General features: G+C 45.1%; 1 protein-coding gene across 1 annotated transcript in view; it reads right to left on the reverse strand.

The window, feature by feature from the left end:
• Window positions 1-3,708: 3,708 nt before the first annotated feature.
• The window catches only part of LOC125452683 (leucine-rich repeat and fibronectin type-III domain-containing protein 2), a 182,348-nt gene continuing 170,977 nt past the window's right edge, over window positions 3,709-15,079 (reverse strand). Inside the window, exon 3 of the mRNA XM_048531368.2 lies at window positions 3,709-4,641. Within this exon, the coding sequence (XP_048387325.1) occupies window positions 3,711-4,641 (931 nt within the window). The 3' untranslated portion in view covers window positions 3,709-3,710. The remainder of the gene's footprint in view (window positions 4,642-15,079) is intronic.

Here is a 15,079-nt window from a genome sequence, read left to right on the forward strand (position 1 = left end):
ATACTTCCTGATTTTAGTCTATCTTCTGGGCTGGGTTCATTGACAATAGTCGGGTTGATCGAAGGATTTATATGCAGCCTCAGTACCTGCGTGTTAAAGAGGTGGGCAGAAACAAGCCAGAGTTTCTACTTACAGGTCTGTCTGCGTAGGAAATATACAAGTGTGAACTTTATATGAGGAGCCAACCATAACTGTTTAATGCATGTCAGACCATGGATTAATTTACAGAATCACTGGGACCAGAGAAGGTGGAAAAGTGTTAATGATAGGCTACGAAGGAGGAAGAGAAAGAAATTGTGGCGAGGGCATGGGTGGGGATTGAAGTGAATTTATTAGTTCATGGGACAATGTAAGACCAGGATTTATTGCATATCTTGATTGGGCAGTGAGATGCTTTCTTGAGCTGCCACAACACACGTGATAGTTTACTTTTCTGTTACAACTTGACACTACTGAGCATTTTGTTAGGCTATTTCAGACAAAAGTTTGGAGTCACCCACTTTGCAATGGCGTTTCTGGCCATAGATAGGTCATTTTCGTTCAGTGTGTTCAGAAAGACAGCTGTAAACCAATGTGCCATGAATTAGTAAGCCAATTCTCATGACAATCTGGCTCATTTGTGGTGGCACATTGGCTCAGTGTTTGGCACTGCTGCCTTACAGCACCAGGGACCCGGTCTGATTCCAGCCTCGGGTGACTGTCTGTCTGTGTGGACTTTGCACGTTCTCCCCGTGCCTGCATGGGTTTCCTCCCACAGTCCAAAGATGTGCTGATTATGTGGACTGACCATGTGAAATTGTTCCAGGGGTGTACAGGGTAGGTGAGCCAGCCATGGGAAACACAGGGTTATTGGAATTGGATGGGATGATCTTTGGAGGATTAGTATAGACTCGATGGGCTGAATGACCTGCTTCCACACTGTAGGGACTCTATGATTATCTTTGCTCCTAGCTTTACATTTCAAATTTAATTGGTTCACTGAATTCACATTTGTAAGTTTCCATGATAGGATATCAATTAATGTTTCTTGTCTATCAGTCGAATCACTGGATTTCGAATCCAGCATCGTAAACCGTGCTAAGGAAAACAAACATTGCCAAAAATGCCCAGTGGCTCAACAATGTCAAAGGAGAGACTCAATTGGGAGCACGTGAACAGGATGGAGGTGATCTGAGACGGCAGATGGAATGGAAGGGATTGGTTACCCCCAAAGGTGCTCTGTAAGTCTGCCTTGGACAATGGCCTAAAGAAATCATAGTGTCAAATCATCCCCACACCCCTGCAGACGGTCTCTCACCAAATTCTCCTTTGCTAAACTGAGAATTATAAATAGTAATGAGCTAGCAAATAAACACGCTCAGTCCACACATTCTGGATCCCATTCTGGAATTTTCCAACCCTTTCCACAAGTGGGTACCAGCTCACATCGACCTTTGAATGGCTTCAATCTACCAAAAAGTCATACCTACATGGTGTGAAACATCACCAGAGGAAATCAATCCATCTCCAAGATCCTTTCATTGACTGAAAACACTTCAGATCAACGGCCAATAAATTTTTTAAACTGGCCTCTGAAGCTTTCGAGACTGATATAGATAGTGGCCAGGCAAGGCTATCAAGGATCATGGGAAAAGTCGATGAAAGGGATTGAGGTGCAGATAAGCCACGAGTAAGGGAGGAGACCCAACGGCCAAGCAGCTACCTCTGCTCACACTATCCAGCCCCTTCACACTCTCTCTCTCTCAAACATTGGATTCTGAGGAGTGACTGAAATAACTTCTAGAAAGAATGAAAGGCTTTACTGATAAGGCAGTATGGCACACAACATCATAAAGGACTGAAATAACAAGGTGCAGGACTGAAGGAACACAGTAGGCCATGCAGCTTTAGAGGAGCAGGAAAGCTGACATTTCGGGTCTGGACCCGAAGAAGGATCTCGGCCTGAAACGTCAGCTTTCCTGCTCCTAAGATGCTGTTTGGCCTGCTGTGTTCATCCAGCTGTACATCTTGTTCAGATTCTCCAGCATCTGCAGTTCCTACTATCTCCGTCATAAAAGATGGGAAGCTTCCAGTGTTGGGGGAAGGGAATTTCATAAGCCTGCCTGCTCCTGAACGCTACCCAGTGGGTTCACAGGCAGTGCAACTGGGCAGACTTTTATCTATGCTTCTCTCTAAAATATTTATGCAACTTCCTTTTGTAATTTTAAGCTTCCTCCTCCATTGCTGCTCACAGCTAAACATTCTATCATTTGTTGACCTGTGTTGAAGAATTTCTTGAATTGCTCCCCTTCGTTCCCTGTTCCGGACAGCGATAATTCATGTCCCTACTTTCTGCAAAAGATTTGGGGCTGGCCGAACAGATGATCTAAAACTTCGAAGGGAATTTGCCAAGTTCAAAGGAGAGAAATTGTTTTCACTAGCGGTGTACTCCAATACGAGCGGCTATAAATCTACCAGTCGGTCATAAATCCAATACTGATTACAGCAAAGACTGGTGAGAATATGGAACCCATTCCCATGGTAGTTAAGGCAAATAGCATTGCTGCACTTAAAGGGAAACTGGATTAGGATGTGAAGGACAAAGATAGAATGATACAGAGGTATATAGGGTTCAACAAACAGGGATTGGAAGGGGGCTTGCATGGAACATGCATATGAGAAATGACCAAAAGAGCTGAAAGACCTGTTTCTGTCCTGTAAGTTCTTGGTAACTTAGCCCCTTTCATCATTTAGGATTTCTTACAAATAAAAGTTCTGCATTTCTGGTGTTGACCCAGCTTGCCTTGGATGGGACCTCTATCCAGCCTCACATGTACCCTCCCTGGCATCTCATGCAAACTAATTATAGCATCCTTCTTTTTATGCATTGGGACTGTGGAGCAGAAACAGGCAATACCATTTACTGCTTGGCTGTGATACACCCTCTGACCTTCCAATGGCCTGCTGACTGACTGGGAGTGAAGCATTAAATGACTTCATGAAGGAGGGGCCGATGGGCCACCCAGCATCCAGTGGAACCCTTATCCCAGGAAGAGCAAAGGAAGTGAGTGACATGACAGGGAGTTTGGGTAAGGAGGGGATTAGGAATGCTGACCCTCTGTTTTGTTGTGAGCGCCAAGGCATCATCAATAGCGCCAACATTGAGACCTCCTCCCTCCCTCTCTGTCATGTCCCAGGCTGGGAGCTGCAGCTAACTGCGACACTGGGCACATTGCACTTGGTTGGTCCATCGACAATTTCAGGCCACGTTCAAAGCCCTGGCTCACCTTGGCCTGCGTTATGAAGGAGCCACAGGGCAAAGGTTATATTTCATCGCTTCTGAGGCCAAGACGGCCATTCTGCATTCCAGTTATTTTTTGAAAAAGTGCTCAAAACATGGGAATCAGAGATGGGTTGGGGGGATAGTGGAAGGAAAATGGCAAATCGGACAAATCTCCCAACTCTGCCTCCCCCTGAGTGCTACCCAGTGTCTTGCACAGACAAGCGTCGTTGGGCAGACTCTGATACCCTTCCCTTTAAAATGCTGATGCAAAACCCTCTTAATTTGAACCAATCACTCACCACCGCCACCACTCCCAGTTTCTCGCTGTGCACCTCCACACCGCCCCTCCAAACCCATTTCCTCTAGCAGTCGATTTGCCTCGCACAGCCCCCATGACCCCCTAACCCACCCCCGCACCCTCCACCCCCAACCTCCAAAGTCTCCTTTCTCAAACGGTGCTCTCCATCACCCAATCCGAGCTGGAGTAGACCCCTTTGGTGATCTCGATGTCATTCTCGTCGTACTGCACCAGCACGCCATTGACTGACAGGCTCCTCTTAGTCCAGATGTTGGTGATCTTCCTGGGGTAGCTGCAGCACTGGCCAGAGGCAAAGTCTCCCATGTCGAAGGAATGGCTCCTCCGGGCCTTGCCCTCCATGGGCAGTGCCAGCAGCTTGTTGAGACGCGACTCGCTGCGACCCAGCAGTGGCTCCTTGTCTGAGTAGTGGGCCAGGGTGGACGCCCGGGACTCGTGAGCCTCCTGATCCTCCTTGCGCTGGCACCGCAGGTCGAGCGAGGCAAAGGCCCCCATGAGGCGGTCGATGTTGTGCCTGCTCGAGGCGGCCCTCCACTTCCGAGACAGGGTGCTGCTATCGCTATGGAGGCTGTAGCAGTCCCGGCTGGAGCCCGACGACGATGACGACGGAGGCGAGGAGAGGCTGCTGCGCAGGGATCCGCAGTTGAACTCCAGCAGCTCATCCCGGCCCGTTGCCTTGGGAGGCTGGAACTGGGGCAGGATCCCGTTGTGGATGGGGAAGGCTGCTGCTGCCGCTGTCTGCGAGCACTCATCGCTGACGGCGGCCATCTTGTCCTGGCCATTGCAAAACTTGTACTTGAGCATCAGTGTGACGATGAAGACCAGCAGCGAGGCAACAATAATACCCCCAATCACCAGGATCATGGTACCACCCAGAAAGTGGCCATGGAAGGACCTGCACCGATTGTAATCCACTCCGGTCACAAATTGGATACAGCCGACCACGTTGGTAGCTGTCAGGGTTGTGGCTGTGTCATCCCATATGGCCAGGACACAGAGGTCATAGCCAGAGCCAGATACCAGGTTCTTCACAACAAAGGCCTTGTTCGAAGCAGGAATCATCCTGAATGAAAGAGGAAACAACAAGAACAGCATTAGCATTGTCAATGTTTTGATTCCACGCAGCGTGGAAACAGACCCTTCGCTCCAACCAGTCCATACTCCCAAACTAAACTAGTTCCACCTTGGCCCATACCCCTCTAAATGTTCACGATTCATGGACTTAACTAAATGTCTTTTAAATATTGTAACTATACCCACATCCACCACTCACTCTCGAAGTTCATTCCACACACCAGCCATTCACTGTGTAAAAAAAAATTGCTCATGACTTTTTTAATCGTTCTCCTCTCACCTGAAAGGTGAGCCCCCTAGTCTTGAAATCCCCCACCCAAGGGAAAAAAGATACCTGCTATTCAGCTTATCCATACTCTCGTGATTTTATAAACTTCTAGAGGTTACCCCTCAACCTCTTATGCTCCAGTGAAAAGAGTTCCAGCCTCTCCTTATAACACAAACCCTCCGTTCCTAGCAATATCCTGGCAAAACCTTTCCAGTTGAATAACGTCCTTCCTATACCATGTAGATCGGAGCTGGACACCATACTCCAGAATAGACCTCACCAACGTTGTGCACAAGCTCAACAAAACGTCCCAACTCAAGGCCTGAATACTGAAGGTAAGGGTGTTAAATGCCTTTCTGACCACATTGTCTGTGTGACACTGTTGGCATGCTCGCCGAGCCGGCTGGTTATCATACAGTCACTTCATTACCATGCTTGGAAACACCATCAGTGCGGCCTTTGATGAAGCAATGTTGTACTCTGCTTGGTATGCATATGATCTGGTCTGTTATAGTGTGCAGATGAACACAGCAGGCCAAGCAGCATCTTAGGAGCACAAAAGCTGATGTTTCAGGCCTAGACCCTTCATCTGACGTGCGCAGTGTCATTTCCAGTTCTGTCCTGCATGGGTTTGTATATCGGGTCCAGTTCCATGTTTGTTTGTTGATATGAGGAATTAGATCCCATATACAAATCCATGCAGGACAGAACCGGAAATGACACAATCCAACTTTACAGACCGGGCCATATAAACGCCAAGTGGAGGAGAACAACATCGCTTCAGCTGGAGTCCGTACTGAAGATGCTACCAAGCATGGTGATGAGACATCTGCATGATAGCCAGCCAGCTCAGCAAGCAAGCCAACAACCTCATCCACAACCCGAGCTACAAATCTTCGCAAGATCCTCAAACTCTGTCGACACGTGATGTAAGTTTCAAAGAATTGTGAACCTGAGCCTCTATGTCTCTCTGTTTTACAACGCTCTCACCCAAGGCCCTATTTTCAAATGTGTAAATTCTGATTGATCTTGGCCGATTAAAATTATAAAGATAAGTAGGAATGGAGGAGGATACCAGCATTCTGCACAGGGACACACAGTGCACAGTGGAAGCCAATTCCATCACAATACTCGAAGGGAGATTAGATGGCTATTTGCGAAGAGCCAATGTGCAGGGTCATGAGGAGCAGTCATGAGAATGGCACTAAGCTGATGTTCCTCCCTGGAATCATAGAATTTTACCTTATAGCAGGCGGCCCATCACATCCATATCTGCTCTCAAAAGAGTTACCCACTAGGCCCATTCTCCAGCCCCATCTCTGTAGGCCCCTGACTTTGTTGCTTTCAAATATATGCTCAGCTTTCTTTTGAAACCTCCCTGTAGAATCTGCCTCCATCACTCTCCCAGGTAGAGCATTTCAAATCTTAGCAACTCTCTGAGTAAAGACATTTATTTTCATCTCACTTTTAGCTGTCTTGCTGACAATCTGGAAATTCTGATGTGCCAACGAGTGAACTAGCACAGGGATGATGGGACAAACAGCCTCCTCTTGTGTTGTAACATTGTCATCATTCAGTTATTTCCATCCCCACTGCAATTCCTATTCTCAAGTTCATCAGTGTGTTTAGACACATCCCATCTGGTTCTTGGAGCCTGATTAATTTTAAGTATTCAATACTACTTTCTCATCTGGTTTCAAACCGTTGTATCAACTGAATTTCCTACTTTCTTACCATGGCCTGAGCTGCACATTCCTCCTCAATATGAGCCAGATGCAACATGTTTGTTTAATCTTACAACCATTGCTTTTGCTTCCAAGTCTCCCATTTTTGGTCCCTAATCTGCATCGGTCCTCCTTTTAGATTAGATTCCCTACAGTGTGGAAACAGGCCCTTCGGCCCAACGTGTCCACACAGTCCCTTGCAGCATCCCACCCAGACCCATCCCCCTCTGTAAGCCCCACACCCCCTGAACACTATGGGCAATTTAGCATGGCCAATCCACCGAGCCTGCACATCTTTGGACTGTGGGAGGAAGCCGGAGCACCCAGAGGAAACCCACGCAGACATGGGGAGAATGTGCAAACTCCACACGGACAGTTACCCGAGGCTGGAATCGAACCTGGGTCCCTGGCGCTGTGAGGCTGCAGTGCTAACCACTGAGCCACCGTGCCACCGCACGCTTTTAATATTTTTTATGCTTTTAGAAGACTTTAGAAATTATTATGTTAGCTGTCAATCTCTTTTCATATTCCTTTTGCTCTGCCTTGTTTTGTGTATTACACTGCCCCGCTGAATATTTAGCCTTGTTTTCAATTGCATTTTCTATCTGACAAATGTCATAAGCACACCTTTTACCCTTTGACATCGTACGTACCTGAACTATCTCTTCTTTGAAGGTAACCCATTGTTCAACTGCTATTTCACTGGACAACTATTGACTCTAGTCTTTTTGATCCAGACCAACTTTTGACTCCAGAGATAATGGGAACTGCAGATGCTGGAGAATCCAAGATAACAAAGTGTGGAGCTGGATGAACACAGTGCTCCTGAGATGCTGCTTAGCCTGCTGTGTTCATCCAGCCCCACACTTTGTTATCTCAACTTTGTTCTCCAGTCTTTTTGATCCAGATCTGACCTTCCCCAATGAAGTTGGACCTTCCCCAATGAAGTTGGAATTTTCCCAACTCATGCTTTGTACTCTGGATGTTTTGCTATTCTTTTCAATTGTTGCATTAATCTTATGGTGCGGTCATCATTACTTGCCATATGGTCTACACTTATTGTACACAGCCCACCTCATTCTCAAGGATCAGGTCCAGCAGTGCTTAAATTCTTTTTGTAGAAATAGATTGTGCAAATTCTTGCCCCTTGACACAACTAACCACCCCAATCTTCTTGGCCCTTTACACAACTAACCACCCCAATCTATACCCAGATAACTGAGCTCCCCCATTATAATGCTGTAACGTTGCATCTTCCTGCAATTTTCCTCACAACTTCGTTCCTCTGCAGCCTGTCCGACTAGGCCTTTAGGTTGCACTGAGCAATCTAGCTGTACCTGTTTTTGTTTCTTAGCTCAAGCTAAATCTATTCTATCCTTGACTCCTCTGGGGCACCCTCTTTCTTCAGGACTGCAATGCACTTTGCCATCAATATGTCAACCCCATCTACTGCCTTACTATTCTGTATTGTTGTGCTATATATCTCTTCCATAAACCTTGATATCCCTACACAGTAAAGATTAAGACTAAAGTATATAATATTCCAGTAGATAACGCCGTGACACTGCTGCCTCACATTGCCAGGGACCTGGACTTGATTTCATCCTTGGGCAACTGTACGTGTGGAAGTTGCACGTTCTCCTTGTGTCTGCATGGGTTTGCTCCGGGTTCCTTCCAGAATCCATGCTCCTTGGCCATGCTAATTGCCCAATAGTGTTCAGAGATATGCAGGCTAAATAGGTGAGCCATGGTAAATGTTGAGTTATCGGGAATGGGTGGTTCTGGGTGTGTTTGGGATGCTCTTCGGAGGGTCAGTGTGGATTGATGGGCCGATTGGGGATTCTGTGATTCTAAGGGGGCTTGAAAGGGTTCAGTTAGTTAATGATTAAAGCTTTGGTCACATTTTCAGCAATAAATATGCTAGCAAAGCAAGCGGGAACCACAGGCTTACAAAGAATGGACAACAACTGAGACATGATAACAATCAAAGCCAGTAGCCTATTAACCACATTATCAGTAGGATGTTTGTATCAGAGATAATGGGAACTGCAGATGCTGGAGAATCTGAGATAACAAAGTGTGGGGTTGGATGAGCACTGCAGGCCAAGTAGCATGTTAGGAGCACAAAAATGAGATGCTGCTTGGCCTGCTGTGTTCATCCAGCTCCACACTTTCTTATCAGTAGGATGGTATTGGTTTTGGATAAAACACAGACAATGCCTATGACAGGCTGTCAGAAAAACTGAACGTAATATAAAACACTTGGAGAGCAAAGTGTGGGAATTATAATGTGTATGTTGTAATGTTTTCCGTTATGATCAGAGGTTTATGGATCTCACCAGAGTGAGTTTTACACTTCCTGAGGCTGACTCTCCTCGCATATACGTGAAAGAAACAATTGTAACCTTATTTCCCTGAGTCCTGTTGTTAATTTGTGGAATTGTCTAATAATTAGATTTGACAGGGTAAATGCTGAGAGGATGTTTCTCTCTTATAGGAAACTAGGGGCATGGTTTCTAAATAACCTATCTCCCAGTTCACAACATGTTGAGGACGAATTTCTATCGCAGAGGGCTCATGTGTTTCTGGAATTCACATTCCTAAAGTGTACTGAAGGCTGGGTCGTTAAATATGATCAAGACTGAATTAGGCCGAATGGCCTACTCCTGTTCCTCCTCATTTTGACCTTATGTGTGCACAGACTGTAGAAAATGTTCTAGATTAGTGTTAACCCTACTCCCTCCTTTCCTCTTGAAAGACTGCAGCGAGCCTCATCACGTTATCACTGTGTCACTACATTGGAAAGCACTTTATGTTAGTTGTATGGAGATTTGCTTCAAGCTGTTCCGGTTCCTACTCTATAACTTCACTGGAAGGTGGCAGAAGGCCTACAAGCTAATGCTATGCACACTTCTACTATACATCCAGCAATGTTCTATGGTGGCCCCGGAGCCAGATCTGTTTGACCCCATCCCAATCATAGTCCCCCTCCCTCTCTCTGGATGACCCATTCATGTGTCACTTTTTATTTCACCTCACTCTCAATCCACTCATTCCCGACTTCCCTCATTATGGACTATCCTAATTCCAAACTGATCTGATTCCTGATCCTCCTCGTTCCTGATCCCCTTTATATTCAACCCTTCTCATTTCTGACACACACTTTGCTGTCCAAATTCTTCCTCAATCCTAATCCTCTTTGTCTTTCCTCCTCTTCATATATCCTCCCTCCTGACGGTCCTTCTTCTCAACCCTCCCCTTCTCCTCGTCTCCTTTCTGCTCTTGATGCGTGTTCCACCTGATTCCACACCTCATGATATCTCTTCATTTCTGACACTCTCTTCAAATTCAGCTTCATCCAGATGCCCTCCTCTTCCTGATTTCCTCTACCTCCCGGCGTCCCTTTTCTCCTGATTCCCTTTCGCTCTTGATCCCCATTCTCGTCCTGATTCCCTGTAATCTCGATCCCTGTCTCCTCCTGAATGCTGCTACTTCCAGGTGCTCCTCTACCTCTTAATCCCTCTCCTCCTCATCTGTTTTCCTCCTGTTACACTCTCCTCTTGATTTCCTCCACCTTTTAACCTCCCCCCGTCTTGATTCCCTCTAATTCCCGATCTGCCCACATCCCCAGTTCTCACTTCCTTTTGATCCCCCTCTCTCACTCGTCCTTTCCCTCTCCCACAACAAATGCAGGTTTCACCAGTAGCATCCATATTCTGAGAAAAAGACCGAAAATGTCTATCGGGTTTTAACTTACTAAGAATTAAACACAATGAGAAATTCTTTGCTGTTGGCTGCTGACTTCACTGATAGTCGCAAGCCACTTCAGCAACAATGTACATTTATGTAGCACCTTCAAACAGAAAACAATAGCAAACCAATCACAGGGGCTTCAATGAAACAGAACTGAACTTCAAACAACATGGGGAGCGATGAGGATCAGAAATGGAGAGTTCAGTCCACCACAGTTTAAGGTCTGATCACCAATAAATGGGCCAAGGGAACAAGATTTTGACTAGAAGCCAGAATTGGGATTGTGCAGGGATAATAGTGGACCGAGGCCAGGGGTTGATGTATGTCTGCATGTATAACCATAAATGGCAAATGAGACTCAGTTCAAGTTAGGTTTAGGGCTTCACATACTATATTCACATATTTTCTGATTTCCAGTGAACATCAAGTCCTGAAGTATTAAAAACAAAACCAGAAGGCCATAAATAGAAACAGGTGTAGGCTGTTTGGCCCCTTGAGCCTCAGTAGGATCAGAGCTGAGCTTACATTCCTCATGTTTACTTCCCTGCGTTTTCACTATAATCTTTGATTTCCCTCTTGATCAAGAATCTATGTATCTCAGACATCTAATTTAGACTTCTGCCCAACAGTTCCCTGTACCAAGATAATAAAATGTGAGGCTGGATGAACACAGCAGGCCAAGCAGCATCTCAGGAGCACAAAAGCTGACGTTTCAGGCCTAGACCCTTCATCAGAGAGGGGGATGGGGTGAGGGTTCTGGAATAAATAGGGAGAGAGGGGGAGGCGGACCGAAGATGGAGAGAAAAGAAGATAGGTAGAGAGGCTGAAGAGATTACAAGAGAGGTTGGTCCGGAGAGAGATTCCCTGAGGTTGATCCGGAGGGAGGAGGGTAACTTCTTCAGGTTAGGCATCCCTGGAAGAGGCTTCGCAATGAGGTTAAAATTGTATCAGTGATAATGGGAACTGCAGATGCTGGAGAATCCAAGATAATAAAGTGTGAAGCTGGATGAACACAGCAGGCCAAGCAGCATCTCAGGAGCACAAAAGCTGACGTTTCGGGCCTAGACCCTTCATCAGAGAGGGGGATGGGGTGAGGGCTCTGAATACCAAGGATTCACAACCCTTTGAGAGAAGAAATTCCTCATCTCTGTCTTACGTTAGTGCCCCTTAACTCTGGTAGCCCTTTCATGACACAGAACAACCTCCGGTATTTGGGTTCAGGATAAAACCCAAACTGGGCCAATCTTAAAACAGTATCTCTTAAATTCAACAAAATGTGGCAGCATTTTCAGGCGCATTACATGTGCAATATAAAATGTTATGCAATATAAAAGTCAATGCAGTTTTCAGACTCCTCACATTTCCCTTTTTCAGATAGATTTCTATTTACAATTGGCAATTGCTGCTCTGAATTTTTCTTTTTGATAAAACACACAGAAAATGCACGTAATTAATTGTTATAGTCATTCAACTGAAAAAAAAACACTTTGGAATTTAGTAGTGGCCCACGGCTTTTTTATTCTGAAAGAAAATCAATCTTGTCACACTAAATGTACAGTACATGCCATCTCATTAAAGTTTAATTTGATTATGCTTCCATTCATTTACTCAGAAAAATTAAAAATGTAAATGACTAGCCTCATGTGAAATATTGTTCATCACGGGCAGTGAAGAGGAAATCAGTGAGTAAATTGAAGAGATTTCATTAGATAGAATTACATTACTCATAAAGTACAGCATATGCCATTCAGCCCAACTGATCTATGCCAATGTTTACACTCTGCATAAATCTCCTCCCACTCTAATTATCTTTTCTCCCTGACACTGCCCTGTAGCTTCCAATTGCCTCCTCCCTCATAAATGCATGAATTCTTGAAAGCATCAATCACTACATGTGATACAAAGTTTCACATCTTCATCACTTGTGTGCAGAAACTCTTCCCAATTTTTTTTCTGGTGTTTTATCCACTTTGAAACTATCTTACATTGATTTGGCCTGGTCTCTCTCTCTCTCTCTCTCTCTTTGTTTTCAAATGTCATGGCCCGAGAGAGTATTGGCCATGAGTTTTCTTTTCCTTTTGTCCAAGGTAGCACATGGCAAATGACTGTCATGGCTCAGTGTTGGCTTCTGCAATACAGTTGACCAGGAAACAATCTCCCTCTTACTGCCAACCATTAGGTGCATTGGAAGGACTCACTGACCGATAGTCAAACAATTGGCCACATTATAAATACAACTTCCATGGCCATGTGGTGGAAGGTGTGTGATTTACATACATTTTAATATCAGTTGTTTTTAAAAATTACCTCAGTTTAAGGAGGATATTGAGTCAGAGAGTCCAACAGCATAGAGACAGGCCCTTCGGCCTAAATGGGTCCGTGCCGACCAAACTCCCCATCCACATTTCCCTGTGCTTGGCCCATCTCCTTCTAAATCTTTCCTATTCGTGTATTCATCCAAATACCTTTTAAATATTGTTAATGTACCCATTTCAACCACTTCCACTGGCATGCGTACCCTCTCTGTGTAAAAGGGGTGCCCTTCAGTTTCCCATGTGTTCCTTCCCATCTTACCTTAATGTGATGCCCTATTGTTTTTGATTCCCCAACCCTGGGAAAAAGACTAAGTGCACTCACCTTACCCATGCCTTTCATTATCTTATACACTTCTATAAGATCCCCCTTCAGTCTCCTATGCTCGAAAGAAAAATGTCCCAGCTTGCCCAATCTCTCCCTATAACTCAGTCCCTTGATTCCTAACGACATTCTTGTAAATTTCTTCTCCGCTCTTTCCAGTTTAATAACATCCTTCCTGTAGCAAGATAACCAAAACTGAACATAATACTGCAAGTGCAGCCTCACCAACATCCTGTACAACTGAAACATAACTTCATAACTTCTGTACTCAATGCCCTGACTGATGGAGGCCAGTGTGCCAAAAGCCTTCTTCACTGCCCAGTCTACCTGTGACTCCACTTTCAGAGAACCGTACACCTGCATTCCAAAGTTCCTCTGTTCATTCTACCATTCACCATCAAACTCCTATCCGGAATTGACTTTCCACAAATGCAACACTTCACACCTATCTATATTAAACTCCATTTCCCCAACTGATCAAGATCCTGCTGCAATTTCTGCTAACCTTCTTCACTGACCATGATATCTCCTATTTTAGTGTTATCTGCAAACTTATTAATCATGCCTTGTACATTCTCATCCAAATCACTGATATAGGTATCAGACAGTAATGGGCCCAGCACCGATCCCTGAGGCACACCACTAGTCACAGGCCTCCAGTCTGACAAGCATCCTTCCGCTATTACTCTCTGCTTCCTACCATCAAGCCAACGGTATTTCCAATTTGCTAGCTCTCCCTAGATTCCATGTGATCTAACCTTCAAGAGCAGCCTACTATGTGGAACTTTATCAAAGGTCTTACAGAAATCAATACAGACCGTGTCTACAGCCCTGCTCTCATTGCCTCCTTGGCCACTGCAACAAAGAAAGCTAACAAATTGGTGAGGCATGATTTCCCACACACAAAACTATGCTGACTATTCCTAATCAAACCCTGCCTTTCCAAATGCATAAAGACCTTATCCCTCAGAATTTTCTCAAGTAACTTACCTACCACACATGTTAAGCTTCCAGGTCTATAATTCCCAGGTTTCCCTTTGCAGCCCTTCTTGAATAAAGGCACAATATTCGCTAGCCTCCTGGCTTCTGGGGCCTCATCTGTGGCGAATAATGATGGAGTTATATCAGTCAGGGCCCCTGCAATTTCTTCTCTAGTTTCTTGTAGGGTTCTTGGATACTTCTAGTCAGGATCAGGAGATTTATCCACCTTCATACATTCTAATACTTTCAACACCTCCTTTACTGTGATATGGATTATCCCCAAGATATCGCCACAAACTTCCCTAAGTTCCCAAGTCTTCATGTCTTTCTCCACAGTAAACACAGAGGAGAAACATTCATTGAGGACGTTGCCCATCTCCTGCAGTTCCACACATACATGTTTATTTTGGTCCTTGAGGGGTCTTATTCTCTCTCACATTATTCATGTTTGGATTCATGTTAATCTTCTCAACCAATGCTATCACATGCCCCCTATTCACCTTCCTGATTTCCTTCTTCAGTAAACTCCTGTATGTCCTATGTACTCCAGGGATTCCCTTGATCCCAGCTGCCTGTAGATGAGACATAGAACATAGAACAGTACAGCGCAGAACAGGCCCTTCAGCCCTCGATATTGCGCCGACCTGTGAACTAATCTAAGCTCCTCCCCCTACACTATCCCATCATTACCCATATGCTTATGCAAGGGCTGTTTAAATGCCCCTAATGTGGCTGAGTTAACTACATTGGCAGGCAGGGCATTCCACGTACTTACCACTCAATGAGTAAAGAACCTGCCTCTGACATCTGTCTTAAATCTATCACCCCTCAATTTGTAGCTATGCCCCCTTGTACAACCTGAAGTCATCATCCTCAGAAAAAGACATTTCACTCTCCACCCTATCTAATCCTTTGATCATCCTGTATGTTTCTATTAAATCCCCTCTTAGCCTCCTTCTCTCCAATGAGAACAGATACAAGTCCCTCAGCCTTTCTTCATAAGGCCTTTGCTCCAGACCAGGCAACGTCCTGGTAAATCTCCTCTGCACCTTTTCCAATGCTTC

This window comes from Stegostoma tigrinum, chromosome 4, assembly GCF_030684315.1.
Source record: "Stegostoma tigrinum isolate sSteTig4 chromosome 4, sSteTig4.hap1, whole genome shotgun sequence".
In the NCBI taxonomy this organism is placed as follows: Eukaryota; Metazoa; Chordata; class Chondrichthyes; order Orectolobiformes; family Stegostomatidae; genus Stegostoma; species Stegostoma tigrinum.